This window comes from Dendrobates tinctorius, unplaced genomic scaffold (assembly GCF_039654945.1).
Source record: "Dendrobates tinctorius isolate UK_male_01 unplaced genomic scaffold, ASM3965494v1 ptg000035l, whole genome shotgun sequence".
Lineage (NCBI taxonomy): Eukaryota > Metazoa > Chordata > Amphibia > Anura > Dendrobatidae > Dendrobates > Dendrobates tinctorius.
This window is the reverse complement of record NW_027361703.1, coordinates 65,265,542-65,285,727: the sequence shown is the minus strand read 5'-3', so window position 1 is coordinate 65,285,727 and position 20,186 is coordinate 65,265,542. Positions and strand designations below refer to the sequence as shown.

At 44.7% G+C, this 20,186-nt stretch overlaps 1 protein-coding gene across 1 annotated transcript; it reads left to right on the top strand.

Annotated features, from left to right (window-relative positions):
- The first annotated feature begins 1,580 nt into the window (after positions 1-1,580).
- On the top strand, positions 1,581-18,649 carry LOC141087595 (uncharacterized). The gene is made up of 6 exons (XM_073573189.1): positions 1,581-1,622; positions 2,733-2,769; positions 5,522-5,585; positions 15,919-15,985; positions 17,247-17,295; positions 17,710-18,649. Exons 1-6 carry the CDS (start codon positions 1,581-1,583, stop codon positions 18,531-18,533), a joined length of 1,083 nt encoding a protein of 360 aa, XP_073429290.1. The 3' UTR covers positions 18,534-18,649.
- Positions 18,650-20,186: the final 1,537 nt, after the last annotated feature.

Below are 20,186 nucleotides of genomic sequence, written 5' to 3'. Positions count from 1 at the left end.
TACTGTAAGAGCAGTGAGACTATGGAACTCTCTGCCATATGATGTTGTAATGAGTGATTCCCTAATAAAATTTAAGACAGGACTGGATGTCTTTCTTGAAAAGTATATTACAGGGTATATACATTAGTTTCCTTAATATTGCGTTGATCCAGGGATTGCCGTATGTGGAGTCCGGAAGGAATTTTTTTCCCCAGTGTGAAGCTCACTGTTTGCCACATGGGTTTTTTTTTGCCTTCCTCTGGATCAACATGTTAGGGCAAGTTAGGATAGGATATGGGTTGAACTAGATGGACTTAAAGTCTTCCTTCAACCTTAATTACTATGCTACTAAAAGTGTACTGTGCAAACTGGGGCCTGAGAGTGCCGGGGGGAGTCCACGGGGTGTTCCCTTAAAAGGGGTGGTGTCCCAAAGGGGGCGGTGACCCAATTAGAGGTGGTGGCAAAAAAGAGGCTGCAGCGAATGCACCATTGGACTGCAGCTGGGAGCAGCAAAGTTCTTGCTATGCAGGTCCATGGTGGTGGAGTGCTCTGCCAATGAACTGTCACAACAGTGAACCTTCTGGTTGGATGGAGAATGTGTGATGGGATTAATAAACCCACGGAGTGAAGTGTCTTTGCTGAGGACCCCTCCTGAACGCTCTGTCGCCTGGGATGGGGACGAGAGTGAATGACGCATGTGAGGACTTGAAAAGACCTTTGATAGCCTACCTCTACATTGACTAAGCTGAGGTGTCCACGTATCACATGGAAGTCCTGTCGGACTGGTGGATAAAGAGAAAAGTGTCTGTAGAGGTAATGTGTATGGGTGGTAAGAATATGGAGAAAACTACATACTGACCGCTGGGGGCGGGGGAGGCCTATCAAGGGTGTGATGATGAATGACAATTTGTGCCTCAGTAGCTAACTTTGTCAGCTTGATTTCCTTTTTTACACTTCTTATTGAGCTCTTTATACTCCTGTAATGCTTTGTCCGTATTCTCTGCCTTCAAGATTTTGACAACCCTTTGTTTTGTTACTGCAAATTGACTTGAATCAAGGAGATCACTGAATGGATAAAGAGATCCCTCAATATAGGATTCTGACTGAGAAGGGATCATTAGAACTTGGCTTTTAATACATTTTTTCAGATCCTGAAAATTCTGGACTAACACAAAAACATAAACCCTGCATCTCACTAATGTGATTCACAAAAATCACATATAATTACTGTTTCTAACTAACTGCAGTGCATACATAAAAGTGATATCTTCAAATTTTAAATATCGCCTCTAACTAGCTGGTAGTGGAGCAGACCCTAAATCAAGCATTCCCTCTCTGGTATTACAATTGTCAATGTGTTCAGGTATATGAGCTCTATTAATGACGTGAGTGCTGTTGTCTTTAAATATTCAATTTCATGCTGCTCTCAAAATCAATCACTTAGGCTTCACTCCTAAATTTATTGCACCTTTGCCCATCTCACATAATCCCTAGATCATAGCACATGCTTATAATGCCCCAATATCCTGAGCAGATCAGCCTTTCATGTAACCTATCATCCTAGGAGTCAACTCTAATCCTTCGAAGATAGACCTATCATTATGGGCATTGAAGTGTACATTGATGGAAGCAGGACGCTGAAGGTACGTCCTGCTTGTGCAAAAGTCTGCAAAGTGAATTTGTCTTGAAAATGTGATGAGATTTGGATTTAGGAGCTTATAGTGAGCGCATTAGCTATTATTACTCGGATCCTCATTGAGAGTAAGCTGTTGCCTGCTCCTTATGGACACACAATGAAGTAAATGTGTCTGTAATCTTAGTTTGGTACAAATCCTCTTCTTTTTGGCTTTTTATTAGGTTTTGCTCATGTGGAATAATGTGATCTATTTCTTAGCAATAAAATGGCTAATAAAAAGGATAATATTTCCTAATATGCAAATACTACTTGTTGCATACAAAACTATTACTGGCACAAAATGCAGTAATCGGAAGTGACTGTGGTGGTCAAGTAGTAGAAGGGGTGCATATTATATCACATAGTGCCATTAAAAAAAATGTTCCTGCAGTGTGAACAGCTGATAGCTGAATGTTGGAGATGTAGGAGTCATGTCAACTAACTTACCATTAGGAAGATTTAAAAGGAACCTGTCACCAGAAAAAACGCTATTCACCTGCGGGTATGGGGTTAATAGCGTTATTAACCTGCCCGGCACCTGTACTTATTGGAGCGCTTAGGGGAGGAAATTAACTTTGTTCGCATCCGCAGGGTTCCCGTTTGTCATGGGCGCCGGCGTGGGTTCAATCACTGTATACACAGAGCGGCGGCTGTAACTGCCCCCTGCACTGACTGACACTGGCTCTGCGTTGGGGTTGACTGTCAGTCAGGGCCGGGAACACGGCTACATCAGCCACTATGTATACTCAGAGCGGTGACTGAACCGGATCCGTCCCCGTGACTTAAACCGGAATGCTGCCGAGTGGAATAAAGTTCAATTTCTCCCAGCAGTGCTCTGCTATGTGTGGGTGCCGGGCAGATTATTAACCTGCAGATATGGGGTTAATATGCAGGTTAATAGCGTTATTAAAGTTTTTTTTTTTCTGGTGATGGGTTCTCTTTAACTTGAAAAAGATGTTCAAACATATTAATAAGCTAGTGGTTTCTTTATTTATTCAAGTAATTTGAGAACACTTTTTTTTATTTTATCCAAAGCAGTATTTATCTTGATTACCTGAAGTTCCCTTTTTTTTATTAGGAGCTGATGATGCTTCTCAAGCTCAATCTCCAACCAGGTAAGAATCTTTTTTTTTTCTTAAGTTACAATTGAGAAGCCATTCTAACAAAAGAATTAAGAAAAAGAGAATCCATATTTACCAATTTAATCTTCCCTTGGCTTCATCCTTGCTGGTTCAATGAATTTCACCAGATTGGTGATCATGCCGATAATTTTCAAAGACCTGACCAATGAGGCCACTGATTACCTGGAGGGTCAGGTGACTGGTGTTCAGGATGTTATTGATTAAAGCATAACTGTCGGTTTAGTTTTTATTAGATAATTAGAAACAAGCAATTTTAGTATTCTTTGAAATATACCTTCTAAATGAAATATGAAAGAAAATCTTTCAAAGACCTTCTAGAAGATGTCCCCTATGATGTTTCTGAAGCAAATCCATATTCAGCTCCACAGATGCTGAATACGGCTTTCTAAGGGTATGGGAGGTGCCTGCACAGCGAGTGCACGCCTGGCTGGATCCCATGCACTGTTACCTCCATCACACAGTGCAGGAGCTCTGTTAGTTGTTGTCAGCACACAGCTCCTCTGCCTGTCAGCTGATTGACCTGTGTGCTCAGTGACACTGGCACTTCTCAGTGTATAGCGCAAACCCATATGCAATCGCCCAACTGCAGAAAGAGCTCAGTAGCACCAGTACTCCCCCTTCTCAGTGTTTACCACACTGCTCCATCTGCCCTGTTAGCTGATTGACCTGTGTGCTCAGTGACACTGGCACTTCTCAGTGTATAGCGCAAACCCATATGCAATCGCCCAACTGCAGAAAGAGCTCAGTAGCACCAGTACCCCCCTTCTCAGTGTTTACCACACTGCTCCATCTGCCCTGTTAGCTGATTGACCTGTGTGCTCAGTGACACTGGCACTTCTCAGTGTATAGCGCAAACCCATATGCAATCGCCCAACTGCAGAAAGAGCTCAGTAGCACCAGTACTCCCCTTCTCAGTGTTTACCACACTGCTCCATCTGCCCTGTTAGCTGGTTCCTGTGTGCTCAGTGACATCGGCACTTCTCAGTGTATAGCACAGACACATATGCAATCGCCCAACTGCAGAAAGAGCTCAGTAGCACCAGTACTCCCCTTCTCAGTGTTTACCACACTGCTCCATCTGCCCTGTTAGCTGGTTCCTATGTGCTCAGTGACATCGGCACTTCTCAGTGTATAGCACAGACACATATGGCAGTCAGCTGACAGGGCAGAAGGAGCTCAGTAACATTGGCACTTCCCCTCAGTGTTTACCACACTGCTCCTTCTGCCCTGTTAGCTGGTTCCTTTGTGCTCAGTATTATTGATCATCCTTAGGTACATATTCTGGAATTTTCATCATTCACAGTCAACACAGGAGTGAACAAGCTGACAGAATAGCACTGAAATGTACCGATATCACTGAGCACACAGGAACCAGCTGACAGGCAGAGGAGCTGTGTTTCAACAACCAAAATCTGACAGAGTTTGTGTAATTTGCTGATGCATTATCAGAGAGAGCATCGGATCCATCTAGAAGCGCGCACGCTGTGTAGGCTGCACCCTCATCCTTAGAAAGGCTTCTTCAGTATCTGTGAAAACTGAATACGGATTTGCTTCAGAAACAACTTAGGGGAACATAGTCTTGAAGATTTTTGAAAGGTTTTCTTTTGGTTTCAATTATATAGGAGGCAACTATGGTTTATTTTATTCCTTCATCACACCATGTTTAGCCAAGTATGCATTCACTTGTAACTGTTGTTTGGTCATCTATCTCTTGAAACTCCATTGTAAACATGAATGCTTTGCTGACCATTGATTGCGCTCATGTTATGATCCAGGCAGGGCTTTGTATCCTTTTTCCCTTTCTTGGTCTGATCATATAAAGGGTTAACTTTTCTCTGCCTTGTTCTGGCGCCAGGCTCGCTATTTCTCTTCATTGCATCCTGTAGGCGGTGTCAGTTATAGTTTCTGCCTACGGTGTGAGTAGCTGACTGTGTATACCCTAATTTGTCCTTCTGCTGTTTCTGACTTTACTCGTGTCTGTTTGCTCCCCTCTTCCCGTCCCGACTCTGTGTTCCCCCTTTTATGTTTTGGATTCTCTGGTATTTGACTTGGCTTGGACCCTGACCTGCTGTTTTGTCTCTTGACTTTATCATATCTGCTCCTGACTGGTACTTACCAATTTGGCTTTTTTCTGACTCTGTTTATTCCTTTGGTACTGCGGTACAGACTAATATCAACCCAGCTTGTTTGACTATTCTGCTGCCACCTGTTGGTAGCTTTGCTGCTGCATTGCAGGTCTGCTCTTGCTGTGTGCAGTCCTCCACTCTATTGCCATCTATTGGAGCTTGCATCTACCTGCATAGCAGCAGTGTGACATTATAACTGACCACAGACAGTTGTTTTTTTTGTTTTGTTTTTTTTTTTTCTTTGCTCCTCTTTCTATGGATCCGCTCCTTACCTTGGCGGATCAGATGTCTAGTTTAACGCAAATGATGCAGGACTTGTCTGTGGAACATAGGGCTCTGGCCACATCTCAACCAAATGTAGAGGGAACTTTTTGAGATGGTTAAGTCTTTTCAGGGTTCTATTTCCCAATCTGTCTGTAAGCTGTTGTTCTCTCTTAGACCCCAGTCCTCTGAAGATAAGAGTCAGCGGGTGGGGATAATTATTTCCTTACTACGGGAGGATCCTCAAACGTAGCCTTTCTCTTTACCTGCGACTGCCCCTGAATGTGTGTCTGTGGATAGGTTCTTTGAGGCCTTAGGACTTATTTTTGACTAACCAGACCGGGTCGGGGTGGCAGAGAACACAATCATGGATCTCTTTGAGGGTAAGCTCTCTGCCGAATGGTATTGCTCCGATTTCAGACGATGGTCCATTGAGGTGTCCTGGAACGACTCTGCGTTTAATGTCAGTTTGGGAGGGGACTGTCGGATCATCTTAAGGAAGCTCTGGCTCTCCATGCACCACCCAGCTCCTTGGAGGAGGCTATCACTCAGGCCATCTGTATGGATCGAAGGCTGCGTAAGAGAGGTGTAATGCAGTGAGAGGTTCCTTTGCTTCCTACTAGTCCTTATGTTATGCCACATTCTGAACCTATGGAGGTGAGGGGCCACCAACCTCAAGGAGAAGGAGGAGACTGCAACGTAAAGGAAAGTTATGTTTTTCTGTGGAAATCCCTGACAATGGAAAAAGGACTGCCCCTCCTGCCTACCAACTAACAAGCTGCCGAGTCTGGGTGATTGTCGAGGAGGTCACCCAGACTCTTGTATACCTTTTTTCCTTGTTTCATAAGATATTGTTGGAAGTGGAACTTTGTTGTGGAATTGCTATACACCCACTTCAACTTTCGTGAACTGTGGGTCGTCCATGAAATTTATTGATTTTAACTTGGTGACCAAGTATAAGTTAGGGACAGTTTGTGACGGCCGTCTGCGAATCTGGGCTGCAGTGGGGACAGCACCCCGAGTAACCCCGAGACCCTTAACCCCTATACAGGGATCTGGAATTGTAGCAAGGCCCAGGAGGTAGCTGTCTAGATTAGCAGTGGACCAGAGCAGGACGGCCACCAAGGGGGTCAAAACTAAAACCCGTAATCAAGGTCAGGATGCAGGAGTCTGAGACCAGGGCGCCGCAGAGGCACGAAATCACCAGACAGAAGGAGAGTCAAAAGTCCAGGCCAGGGTCAGTAAAACCAGGAGGGCAGCCAGGTACAGAATCAGCAGGCAGAAGGAGAGTCAGGAATCCAAGCAAAGGTTAGCGTCAAAAAGTCAGAAGAGAGGCGGAGGTACAAAAACAGCAGGCAATAGAATGGTCAAGAATCCAGGCTGAGGTCAGAGTATACACTATAGCAATTCACACAGTAACACGCAGCGGAACCAAGAATATATCCGGCGGCTTGCAAGACCAGTCCCCAGGTATTTGAGGGATCAGGTCCTCCCTCACAGGTTCCCGGCCCGATGATGTAACCAGGACCGCCCCCGGACCAGGCCAGATGGACATGCAGTAAGCCCTACATGACTGACAGAGGGGCGGAGCCTGTGCCCACCAGATGCCTGTGCAGGAGCCCCCTCTCTGCCACCACCCTCACCCTGGAGCGAACCACGGCGCCTCCCAGTGGCTGAGGCAGGAATAGCCGTCCCTGAGTCCGACGGCGACGTGACGGTCTGGCGCCCCCGAGTGGCAGAGACCGGAACTGCAGGCCCTGAGTCTGGCAGTGACGTCCGGCGCCTCCTAGTGGCCGACGCCGGAACAGCAGGCCCTGAGTCTGGCTGCAACGTGACAGTACCCCCCCTTCTAAGAGGGGCCTCCGGACCCTCAAAACCCGGTTTGTCAGGGTGAAGGAGGTGAAATCTTCTAATTAACCCCTTGGCAAGGATGTCACCAGCGGGGACCCAGGACCTCTCCTCTGGGCCGTAGCCCTTCCAATGCACGGAAGTATTGCACGGACCCTCTCACTAAACGGGAATCAAGGATACCTTGGACTTCGTACTCCAAGGTACCCTTGACCAAAACTGGAGGAGGAGGGGACTGGACAGGTTGAATTGGGGAGCGGTACGTTTTTAGGAGGGATTTGTGGAAAACGTTGGGTATTTTGAAGGACTGAGGGAGCTTTAAGCGAAAGGCTACCGGGTTAATTACCTCCAAAATCTCATAGGGACCAATAAATCTGGGGCCCAGTTTGGCAGACGGTACCTTAAGTTTAATGTTCTTGGTAGACAGCCAAACTTTGTCCCCAACTCCCAGGTGCAGCCCCTTGGACCGCCATTTATTTGCCGCCGAAGCCTGTCTGACTTGGGAGCCTTTCAAGTTTGAGTTCACCTCTGACCAGATGGTCCTTAAGTGATGTATGGATTTCTCTACCCCCGGGAGGTCCGACATCTTAGCCGAAAATGAACCAAAACGTGGGTGTAAACCAAGATTACAGAAGAACGGGGTGGTTTTGATGGATTCTTGGTATTGGTTATTTAGGGCGAATTCGGCTAACGGGAGATGTTCCACCCAATCAGATTGATGTTCCGAAACATAACAGCGGAGATACTGCTCTAGGCCCTGGTTAGTGCGCTCAGTTTGACCATTGGTCTCAGGGTGGTAAGCGGAGGAGAAGGATAATTCAACGCCAATCCGTTTGCAGAACGCCCTCCAGAATTTAGAAACGAACTGGGTTCCTCGGTCGGACACGATATTCACCGGGGCGCCATGCAGTCGTATTACACGAATAACGAACAATTTACTCAGCGTTTCTGCATTAGGTAGTCCAGACAGGGGAACAAAATGGCACTGCTTACTGAACCTGTCTACCACCACCCAGATACATGTCTTCCCTTCTGAGGGTGGCAGGTCAGTAATGAAGTCCATGGAGATGTGGGTCCATGGACTCTCTGGGGCAGGCAAGGACTGGAGCCAGCCGGCAGGCCGATTATGGGGGGACTTAGCACGAGCACAAGTTTCGCAAGCCAGTACGTAATCCTTGCAATCCTTAACCACCGTCGGCCACCAAAAATTCCTGGTCACTAGTCTGGCTGTATTATTAACACCAGGATGGCCTGCCAGGACAGAGTCATGCGACTCTTTCATAACTTGTAGACGCAACGGGGCCGGAACGAACAATTTCTGGGGGGGCGTCGTGTCCGGGACTTGTTCTGAGGATCTACGGATCTCCTCCAGAAGGTCCAGAGACACGGCCGACACGACGATCCCATTGGCCAGTATTGGGACTGGTTCCGAGTCCACAGCCTGTGAGGGGCAGAAACTTCGAGAGAGGGCATCAGCCCTTACATTTTTCGTCCCTGGACGAAACGTGATCACAAAGTTAAACCTTGAGAAAAATAAGGCCCACCTGGCCTGCCTAGGATTCAGTCTTTTAGCTGACTCCAAGTAGGTCAGGTTCTTGTGATCTGTGATCACGGTAACCTTGTGTTTAGCACCTTCGAGAAAGTGGCGCCATTCTTCAAAGGCCCACTTTATGGCCAACAATTCCCGATTCCCTATATCATAATTTTTCTCAGTAGGGGAGAATTTTCGGGAAAAGAAGGCACATGGACGGAGTTGAGTGAGAGAGGCAGTGCCTTGGGAAAGCACTGCACCTACCCCAACCTCAGAGGCATCAACCTCTACCACAAAGGGGCGATCTAGATCAGGCTGAATTAATATTGGGTTGGCAGAAAAACACTCCTTTAAAACAGAAAATGCCTGAAGTGCCTCTGGCTTCCAATTAACCACGTCAGCGGCTTGGCGATCTCAGAGAAGCCTTTGATGAATTTACGGTAGTAATTAGTAAATCCCAAGAATCGCTGCAGCGCTTTTAGAGTTTTAGGTTGTACCCATTCTCTAATGGGTCGGATCTTGGCAGGATCCATGCGAAACCCCTTAGCAGAAATCATGTACCCCAAAAATTGTACCTCCTCAGCCATAAAAACACATTTCTCCAACTTGGCGTATAGAGAATGTTCTCTAAGTCTCTGGAGTACAGAACGGACATGTTGCACGTGTGTAAAAACATCAGCGGAGTAAATCAGGATGTCATCCAAATAAACCACTACATATACCCCACAAATATCCCTGAATATATCATTCACAAAGTGTTGGAACACGGCGGGCGCGTTACTCAACCCAAACGGGATCACAAGGTACTCAAAATGACCAAGAGGTGTGTTAAAGGCTGTTTTTCACTCATCCCCATTTCTTATGCGAACCAGATTGTAAGCCCCCCGGAGATCAAGCTTAGTGAACCAACGGGCTCCTAGTAGCTGATTAAACAGATCAGGGATGAGTGGAAGCGGATACTGATTTTTCACAGTAATCGCGTTCAGCTCACGATAATCAATACACAGTCTGAGTCCACCATCTTTTTTTTCTACAAAGAAAAACCCAGCCCCTACAGGTGAAGTGGAGGGTCTAATAAAACCTTTTTGCAAGCTGTCCGCTATGTAGTCCTTCATGGCTACACGCTCAGGACCAGAGAGGTTAAATATTCTCCCCTTAGGGAGACGAGCACTTGGAACCAAGTCTATAGGACAGTCATACTCTCTATGAGGCGGTAATTTCTCAGACTCCACTATGGAAAAGACGTCCTCAGTCCCTGAATGCGTATGGTATAAAGGGTGTTTAAATTTTAATTTGGTTCACTGACAGCGACATACAGTGATTCTGACACTGTGGACTCAAGCGCACGAAAACCCCTTGGTGCCAGTCAATAGGATTATGCTGGCGCAACCATGGCATACCTAACACAACTGCATGTGATAAATTGGAAATAACATGTTCTGTGTGTAATGCCCCCACTGACATAACAATCTCTGTAGTAACAAATTCCACTCCACCCTGGATAATGGATGTACCATTAATCGCCGTGGTTTGAATAGGGGCATTAAGCCTTAAAAGAGGTACACCAAGTTTCCTTGCAAGCAAAAAATCTATGAAGTTGCCTGCGGAACCACAATCCACATAGGCCTTCACACACAAAGATTTCTTTGAAAATAAGAGAGAAACGGGTAACAAAAGTTTAGCCGCATTTGCGGGCAATACCTGAGCCTCTGGGACAGCACAACCAGAGCTGCCCAGAGGCAGACGTCCCAGGAATGTGGATTTCTGACGCTCAGCATTTCCCTTGAAGCCTCCAGGCTGTAGCATGATGGTATAGGAAGATGGGAGTATTCCTTCAGACTGTGCACTGGAGCAGGTGTAGGCCAGGTAATCAGCTCAGGGAAAAAAAAAAAAAAAAAAAAAAAAAAAAAAAAAAATCAGGAGACTGCTTTTATATATGATGGAAATATACACAAAAGGCAGTTCTTTTATGGCCGGATATAATGTGACGGCCGTCTGCGAATCTGGGCTGCAGTGGGGACAGCACCCCGAGTAACCCCGAGACCCTTAACCCCTATACAGGGATCTGGAATTGTAGCAAGGCCCAGGAGGTAGCTGTCTAGATTAGCAGTGGACCAGAGCAGGACAGCCACCAAGGGGTCAAAACTAAAACCCGTAATCAAGGTCAGGATGCAGGAGTCTGAGACCAGGGCACCGCAGAGGCACGAAATCAGCAGACAGAAGGAGAGTCAAAAGTCCAGGCCAGGGTCAGTAAAACCAGGAGGGCAGCGAGGTACAGAATCAGCAGGCAGAAGGAGAGTCAGGAATCCAAGCAAAGGTCAGCGTCAAAAAGTCAGAAGAGAGGCGGAGGTACAAAAACGGCAGGCAATAGAATGGTCAAGAATCCAGGCTGAGGTCAGAGTATACACTATAGCAATTCACACAGGGGAACCAAGAATATATCCGGCGGCTTGCAAGACCAGTCCCCAGGTATTTGAGGGATCAGGTCCTCCCTCACAGGTTCCCGGCCCGATGATGTAACCAGGACCGCCCCCGGACCAGGCCAGATGGACATGCAGTAAGCCCTACATGACTGACAGAGTGGCGGAGCCTGCGCCCACCAGATGCCTGTGCAGGAGCCCCCTCTCTGCCACCACCCTCACCCTGGAGCACACCACGGCGCCTCCCAGTGGCTGAGGCAGGAATAGCCGTCCCTGAGTCCGACGGCGACGTGACGGTCCGGCGCCCCCGAGTGGCCGAGACCGGAACTGCAGGCCCTGAGTCTGGCAGTGACGTCCGGCGCCTCCTAGTGGCCGACGCCGGAACAGCAGGCCCTGAGTCTGGCTGCGACGTGACACAGTTAGGCTTGAGACTCCCATTTATATTGTGGCCATTGACAAAACAACGCTGGCTAAGAATGTTATTAAATTTTGTCTCAGAGGAGTTTCTCCTCAAGGTGGGTTCCTTGCATCAGGAATGTATTTCTTATTTGATTCTGAACAATCTTCCTTCAGGACTGGTGTTGGTATTTCCTTGGTTACAGTTACAGAATCCTGTTATAGACTGGGCATCTCGGAATATTGTTAAATGGGGTCCTAATTGTTCTAAGGGTTGTCTTGATACTGTACTTGTCATCCCTTATTCTTGAGGGTATTCCTGAAGGATTTTGAGGATGTTTTATCCGAAAAGGAAGCCGAGGTCTTACCACCACACCGTCCTTTTGATTGTACTGTCAATCTGATTCCGGGTGCTAAATTGCCTAAGGCCCGTCTGTACAACCTTTCTGGCCCGGAGCGACCCGCAATGAAGGAGTATATCTCAGAAAGCCTACGTAAAGGTCACACTTGTCTCTCTTGTGGCGGCTGGATTCTTTTTTGGAAAAAAAAAAAGGTTGTTTGCCCCGTGTCTCTATTTTCATGAATTAAATAAGATTATGGTGTGAAATACTTATCCCCTCCCACTCATCCCTGATCTGTACAACCAATTATCTGGGGCCAAGTGGTTTTCTAAATTGGAACTCAGGGGAGCTTATAACCTTATCCGTATTTGAGAGGGAGATGACTTGGAAAATGACATTTCTCACCTCTGAGGGTTTGTTTGAGAATTTGGTCATGCCCTTTGGTCTCACTAATGCGCCAGCAGTTTTTCAGAATTTTATTACCCATGTGTTTTCTGATTTCACTGGGTGCTTTATGGTGGTTTATTTACATGATATCCTTGTATTTTCATCTGACAAACAAGATCACATTGGTCATCTATGTGCAGTTCTCCAGAGGTTACGAGAGAAGTCTTTTTGCTAAGCCTGAAAAGTGCTAATTTTTCATCCAAGAGCTGTCCTTTCTGGGTTTCATCAGGTCTGCCAAGGGGTTTCGTATAGACCCTTGGAAGGTATGGGCCATTGTGGATTGGGTGCAACCCAGAAACCTTAAGGGTTTTCAGCGTTTTTGGGGTTTGCCTATTATTACAGGAAATTCATTAAGGGGTTTTCGCAGGTGGTCAAGCCCCTCACTGATCTTACTCGTAGGGGGGCTGATCTTAAAAACTGGTCAGCTCCAGCAGCGGCGGCGTTTTCTTCATTAAAGGAATGTTTTATGTCTGCCCCTCTTTTGGTCCAGCCCGATCCGTCTGAACCGTTCATTGTTGAGGTGGACGCATTAGAGGTGGGGGCGGTGTTTTGTATCCTGTCTCCCTTTCCCGGTCTGATCATGTCAAGGGTTAACTTTTCTCTGCCTCGTTCTGGTGCCAGGCTGGATATTTCTCTTCACTGCATCTTGCAGGTGGTGAAAGTTATAGTTTCTGCCTACGGAGTGAGTAGCTGACTCTTTGTACACCCTGATTGGTCCTTCTGCTGTTTCTGACTTTGCCCGTGTCTGTTTGCTCTTCCCGTCCCGACTCTGTGTTCCCCCTTTCATGTTTTGGACTCTCTGGTATTTGAATTGGCTTGGACCCTGACCTGCTTTTTGTCTGTCTTTGGCATATCTGCTCCTGACCGATACTGACCCATTTGGCTTGTTTCTGACTGTTTGTTTATTCCTTTGGTACTGCGCTACAGACTAATATCGACCCGGCTTGTTTGACTATTCTGCTGCCACCTGATGATAGCCTCACTGCTGTGCTGCTGGTCTGCTCTTGTTGTGTGCAGTCCTCCCTCCACTCTATTGCCGTCTACTGGAGCTTGCATCTACCTCCAAAGCAGCAGTATGATACATGTATTTCTAATGGAAGTAGGGAGGTAAAGCTGCTTCCAGATATCTATAGCAGAAGATCAAAAGATCATGTCCTTGGATGCAAACCAGCCTAGCTAACTCTGAATTCACCTGCCCTTCAGGATGTCAGTCAAGGAGGAATGGGCATGCAGTCAGGACACCATGACCGTTCATCACGCCAGCGCTGCCCAAATGATTACTTACATATAAACTGGTGCCCATTGTAACTACATTGTATCCATTTGAAGCCCAGGTTGTACTTCTCCTTCTTACGGTTGTCCTCCCAGTTTGACATTACTTACTTCCACTGTACTTGTACTTTACAGACAGATGTAGTTACAGGAGATTACTGACTTCTACTGCACTATGCGGTGACATATCGGCTATATAGCCAGGTGTAGATATAGAAGTTTTCTATTGTAATTTACAGTAACATAACCATTGTATAGACAAGTGTAGTTACACAAGATTGGTGACTTTTACAGCAGTGTATCTGCTATACAGACAGCTCTAGTCACAGAAGTTTACTGGCTTCTGCTGTACTTTACAGTAAACAACCATAATATAGACAGGTGTAGTTAGGCTGTGTGCACACGATGCAGAATTCGTGCGGATCCGCAGCGGATTTTACCGCTCAGAAATGCTACGGATCCGCAGTGTGATTTACAGCAGCATGTAAATCAATGAAAAAAAAACCGCTGTGCAGACGCTGCGGTTTTTTCCGCGCGGTTTTCCTGCGGTACAAAATCCGCAGCATGTCACTTCTTTTGTGCGGTTTTCCACCTCCCCAGTCTCCAAATCCGCAGGGGGAAAACCGCAGTGGAAAACCGCACAAAAACCGCATGAAAACCGCATTAAAAATGGAAGAAATCCACAGGAAAAATGCAGGTCATTTGACCTGCGGATTTCTTCAATTCTGCGTGGAAAAATCCGCAGGGCAAAAAAGTACGTGTGCACTCAGCCTTAAACAAGTTTAATGACTTTTACTGTATTTTCCAGAAGCTTATCTATACAGGCAGGTGTAGATACAGAAGATTACTGACTTCTGCTGTACTTTACAGTAACATACCAACTATATGGACCAGGGTAGATACAGAAGATTACTGACTTCTGCTGTACTTTACAGACAAGTGTAATTACATTAGATTACCTACTTCTGCTGTACTTTACAGTAGCGTACTAACTATATAGACCCGTGTAGTTACAGAAGATTACTGACTTCTGCTGTACTTTACAGTAACATACCAACTATACAGACCGTTGTATTTACAGAAGATTACAGACGTCTGCTGTACTTTACAGTAACATACCAACTATATGGACCAGGGTAGATACAGAAGATTACCGACTTCTGCTGTACTTTACAGACAGGTGTAATTACATTAGATTACTGACTTCTGCTGTACTTTACAGTAGCATACTAACTATACGGACCATTGTAGATACATAAGATTACTGACTTCTGCTGTACTTTACAGTAACATACCAACTATACAGAAAGGTGTAATTACAGAAGATTACTGATTAGTCATTAGGTCAAAAAGACATGGCTGACACACCCAAAATACAGTACACCTCTAAACAGCTGAAGTGCCTGATGAAAAAGACACTGTATTATATAGTGGAGGATAAATTGCCATAAGCGAAAAAATGTTTCGATGCCTGACTGCTAAGGTAAATAGAATTTTTACCAATAAGGCTGTGTGCACACACAGCATTTTTTTAGCGTTTTTTTAGCGGATTTGCCAATAAATCTGCTATAAAAACGCTAAAAATTAGCTTCCCATTCATTTCTATGCATTTTGCACTTTTTGTGCATATTGATGCGTTTTTTACCGCGAAAAAACGCTTCTCGGTAAAAATAAACGCAGCATGCTCATTAATTTCGCAGATTTTTCAGCATTTCTGGCCATTTCTATGGGTCAGGAACCGCGTGGAAAAAAAACACATAAAAACTGTGCGTTTTTTGCGCAGAAAAAAAGTGTGGTTTCTGAGAAGGGAGTCCGGTTTTTAAGCAGAAATTGTCTGCTACGTGTGCACATAGCCTAAGATAGCGTGAAAAATCTAAAGTTGTTGGTAGGCGTACCTCTCCATCAATTGAAATAACAATTAGTTAGGTGTCTGAACATTATTATTGAGAAAGTGCAAGCCATAGTGCAGAGAGGTGTATAAAGTCCAGCTTTAAAGAGTACAAAGAATGCAGTAGTAGCCTAGGCCTGAACTGCAAAGTGCTGTGCATGTAAGGTGCTTAGCATTGTGCTGTCAGTGTCCAATACGCTGTGAGATGTATGAAAAAAACAGTTCAAAATTAACATTAGATGTAGTCAGTGAAGGAGATTGAAGACAGAACCTGTGATTTGTGGTTCGGGCCCCAGTAGCATACCAACTATACAGACAGGTGTAGTTACAAAAGTTTGCCGAACTCTACCCATACTTTACAATAACTTATTAGTTTTATAGACAGGTGTAATCACAGAAGTGTGCATATCTACTATGTGAAAAAAAGTCTTACGTGTAGTGGAAGGTCAGAGTACAGGGAATGCTGCATTAAAATATAATGGATGTACCGGTAATTTATTCTTTTAAGAAAAAAAAAATGTCTGAACTGTCGATTTCCATTGTAAATATCCTTCATATGTTTATAGCCTGATTTTTTTTTTCTTCTTGTTAGCCGTGCCTCTGAAGATGCTGATTCCTGGCCGTCCTCTGATGAAGATGACTTAGATTTTAGTCCAAAGGTATTACTGGCTTTATTGAAGCTTTAACAACAGACTATAAGACGCACCTAGGTTTTAGACAAGGAAAATAGGAAAACGATTTTGAGGTAAAAATCTGGTAAAATATTGAAGAACATGTCTGCTGACATTGTTATGGGGGAGATCTGCTGATGCGCTGCTATGGGGGTGGTCTGCTGACACTTTTATGGCAGACATCTGCTGCTGGAGAGTCACAGATTGTGCAGCACCCAAAGTATGTGGACAGTAGTTTTTCACATCCTGTGTGGCTCTTCAGGTGTTAACAAACTACCACTACCATCATCTCAGCATGTCGAAGCATGATGGGAGTTGTAGTTTTACAACAGCTGCATGGCCATGTTGACAGGTGGCCCTGCAGTGGAATTTGCAGAGGTTAAAGAGAACTTGTCAGTCCAATTTTAACCTGTTATAAATAACACTGGCCCTGTTATACTGATTTTAATGGATACCTAGAGTGAAAAAATCCATAGCCTGGTTCTTGTGTAATTCACTTTTGCAACTTTGGTTCATTAGCCTGTTCGTGCAACGGGGAAGGACTGTGGGTAGTGTCTTCAGCTCTGTTGTGGCCCCTTCGTAGTTGTATGAGCCTTCTTTTTTAAATATCGTACTAAAGCCACTCTAGCACACATTCACGTCCCACGTTCTCTAACAAAATGGAGCCCGGTGCGGCGCACCCTCTGGTCGTCTCCAGTAAAATGGCATTTTTTCTGCACATGCGCCACCATCGGGGCCATTTTCCTTGAAAACATCTGAGGAGGAGCCCTGCTTCTGCCTCCTGTGACCATGCTTTAGTGCCTCCCCCACCCACCCACAGCGAGCCAGGTAAGCTACATTCAGACTATAAGACACCCCCCATTTTCCTCCCAACTTTTGGGAACAAAGTGCGTCTTATAGTCCGAAAAATACGGCAAGTACTACTCACAAAGTCATGCCTCCTAGTTTCTTTTTTATCTGCTTCCTGTAGTCTGTTTATATTTAGATTGTGCTAATAATTTTGCTATTTATTGAATAGACATGTAGTCCATTTTAGAAATTGATGATCTCTGGATTTGGGGAAGGTTGAGTTGCAGGTGGCTAATGTGATGGGTGAGCTATAGACCAAGAGTATGATAAGGCAATAAGTAGACGTATTGAGCATGGGTAAGACTAGAATCTAGTTTATTTCAAGATGTGTTTTGCTCAATCTTTTCACACATTTAATATACTTAATCCATTTCTTCCTCTGGTTTATTGTCTTATGCAGAAGACTTCCAAGCCAAGTTTGACTCAACTCCTGCATACTAAAAAGAACAGTAAGTTAATAGCAGAACATTCGGCCTATGAAGTGATTGGACTTCTGATGTGTGGTTCACAACTTACTTGTGTTTGTTTCTTTTGATGTAGTTATTGAAAAGGGTAGTTTTACTTCAGTACAGCCTACAGGCTTTACTCTGGAGAGTAAATCAGATAGTGAAGAAGACTCAGTTCATAATAGTGAAGATGAAGGTGCAAACGTTCAGTCCCCTCCTAAGCCCTTCCCCCAGACCCGCTTCTTTCCTGTATGCATTACTCCTGGCTCTCTTGCAAAAACTTCCCAGCTGGCTTCTGCCTCTCTCCTCTGAGTACATAAGGTAAAATGTTTATTAACTACTACTGCTTTTTATTAATTTATTTAATTTTGCTTTTTTTTTCTTCTTGCCTGCTTGTGGACTTTTGAAAATTATAAGGGAAAGGCAAGTTAGAGAATCAAGGCAGGAAAAAGTCTAACTCCAAGGGCAGTAATGACTGTGCAGAAGACCAAAATGAAGATGAACAGAACCAGAAAGCGGATGAAGAGTGTGAGGATGAAGAGATTCGGAATGATGAAGATGATGATGAAGATGAATCTAAAGACTGTGAGGAGGCAGAAGAAGACTGTGAAGATGACGACGATGAGGAGGAGGAAGATCAAGAAGATGAGGAAGATGGTGACGTGTCTGAAAGTCATGAAGATAATTTAGAAAAAGAAAATGATAAAAGTGGTGGTGAAAATAGTAAAATATGTATAAAAGATGGTGATAGTAAAGTCAATCATGTTCCAGAAGGTATGGAAGGTACATCTGGATTTAGCAATAATATTGAGTCTGATCATGCAGAAATGATAGAAAATAAGCTACAAAGCTATTCCAAAAATGCTCTTCCCAGTGACTACCCAAAAAATTCTGATAAGGACACTAACGATCCTCATGTTTGTTCAGAGGTTCCAGTGTCACTCATATTTGGGTTACCTGAGCATGATGAAATTGGAACTCCCCCAATGGAAAGTGAAGTGACCCAGTTAAAGACCAGCTTTAAATCGCAAGTACAGACCAATAAACAGGTTACGTCTACCAGTAGGAGAGAAGACTGTAACAAGAAAACAAGCAAATGTACCCAGCCATGCATTGCTGTAGACCGTATGATGGACAGGGAAGACGGCCACACACAAAATAGCGTGTCTCAATATCCCTGTGAAGACACTGAACAGTTAGATTCCAATATTAACAGAAATATCAGTAGCCAACGGCGCTAAGCGTTACAGCCTTTAAAGTACAAAGCAGCAAGTAATAAGACAAATACCACGCAAATTGTCCAAAAAAATGTAAAATTAAAATATATAGAATTAATTTGCGCTAGTATAATGTACCCAGGTTGTATAGGGCCACATAGGGTATAAATATATCCAATGTAAGGGAGTAAGTTACCTTGAATGTTGTTGGATTGGGGTGGCAGGGGAGAAAGCAATGATAGTGGTGGGGGAGAAGGCAATGATGGAGGTGGGAAAGAGGGCAATGATGGGGTGGGGGACAGGACAATAATGGGATGCGGGGAGAGGAGGACAATAAGGGGTGTAGGGGATTGGGATGGGAGGAAGGGGGACCTATAATGGCCTTAGGAACAGGGGGAGATGGAGTAAGACATTATTATTGCTTACTATGTCTAACACAGTCCCTTAGTATATAGTGTACTCACTTATTATGTCTAACACAGTCCCTTAGCATATAGTAAACGTACTTATTATGCATAACACAGTCCCTTAGCATATAGTGTACTCACTAATTCTGTATAACACCATCCTTAGTTACATAGTTTCCTCTTTTATTATGTATAACACCGTCCCTTATTACGTACCATCCTCTCTAGTTACTTGTATATATGGTGCCGTCCCTTATTATATAGCTTCCTCTGCTGTTATGTACAGTGCTGTCTCTTACATAGTGTATTCTTGTTAATTTTGTAATTAACAATGCCCTCTTTTATTACATAGTCCCCACTCTTTTTAGATATAAAATGACTGCTGACGGAGGAGCCGGTGACCAGACGACTAGTCCATCATCTCCTCCATTAGAAAGGAAGCTTTCCTAGCCATCATTGCATTATACAGCTAACAAAACAGGACGGTATGTAATAAAAAACAGGGCTCTATATAATACCATATGTAGGGAATGGTGCTGTACATAACAAGAGAGGGCACTGCATAATAAGGGACAGCAATATACATAATAAAGGAGACTATGTAATATATACATGTATGTGTGTGGCGCAATATATATATATATATATATTGTGGGGAATAGATAGCTCAGCTGGGATCTTTGCTTTGGCACAAGCGTGTGGCTATGAAGTCACTTCAGCAGACTAGCAAGTTCCACATGAATATGGACACAGCATATTTATTGTGCACACTTGTTATTCAATGTTACACATGCCAAACATGAAATAAAACATCTATGGCCATCTGGCCACTAACTAACAATAGCAGGCTAACTACAAAATAAACCTATATAACAGCAAACAAGTCCATGTAATCTTACTGTGTCAGCTCCCAGCTCAGCAGACGAGATAGACTCAGAGATCCCAGCTCCTCCTGATTATATCAGCTGGACCAGTCAGGAAACCAAAACCTGGATTGAATAAGTGGAGGGGGAAATACCAGTCCTTTCCATGCTGATCACTAAGGAAACCAGGACTGGATTACAGTGAAATTAACTGGCTTCATCATCAGTACAGTGAGACATATGAAATGAAACGAGGAGAAATATACCTGTTTTCTAGTACCTCTCCCCTTGGCACCTCACACACCCCCCTCCTCTGTTCAAGCCCGTGGGGTCGGATACGACGAGTCACCAAGCAGTGCGTTCTAGACAACGCATCTGCATTTCTGTGCGCTGTGCCTGCCCTGTGC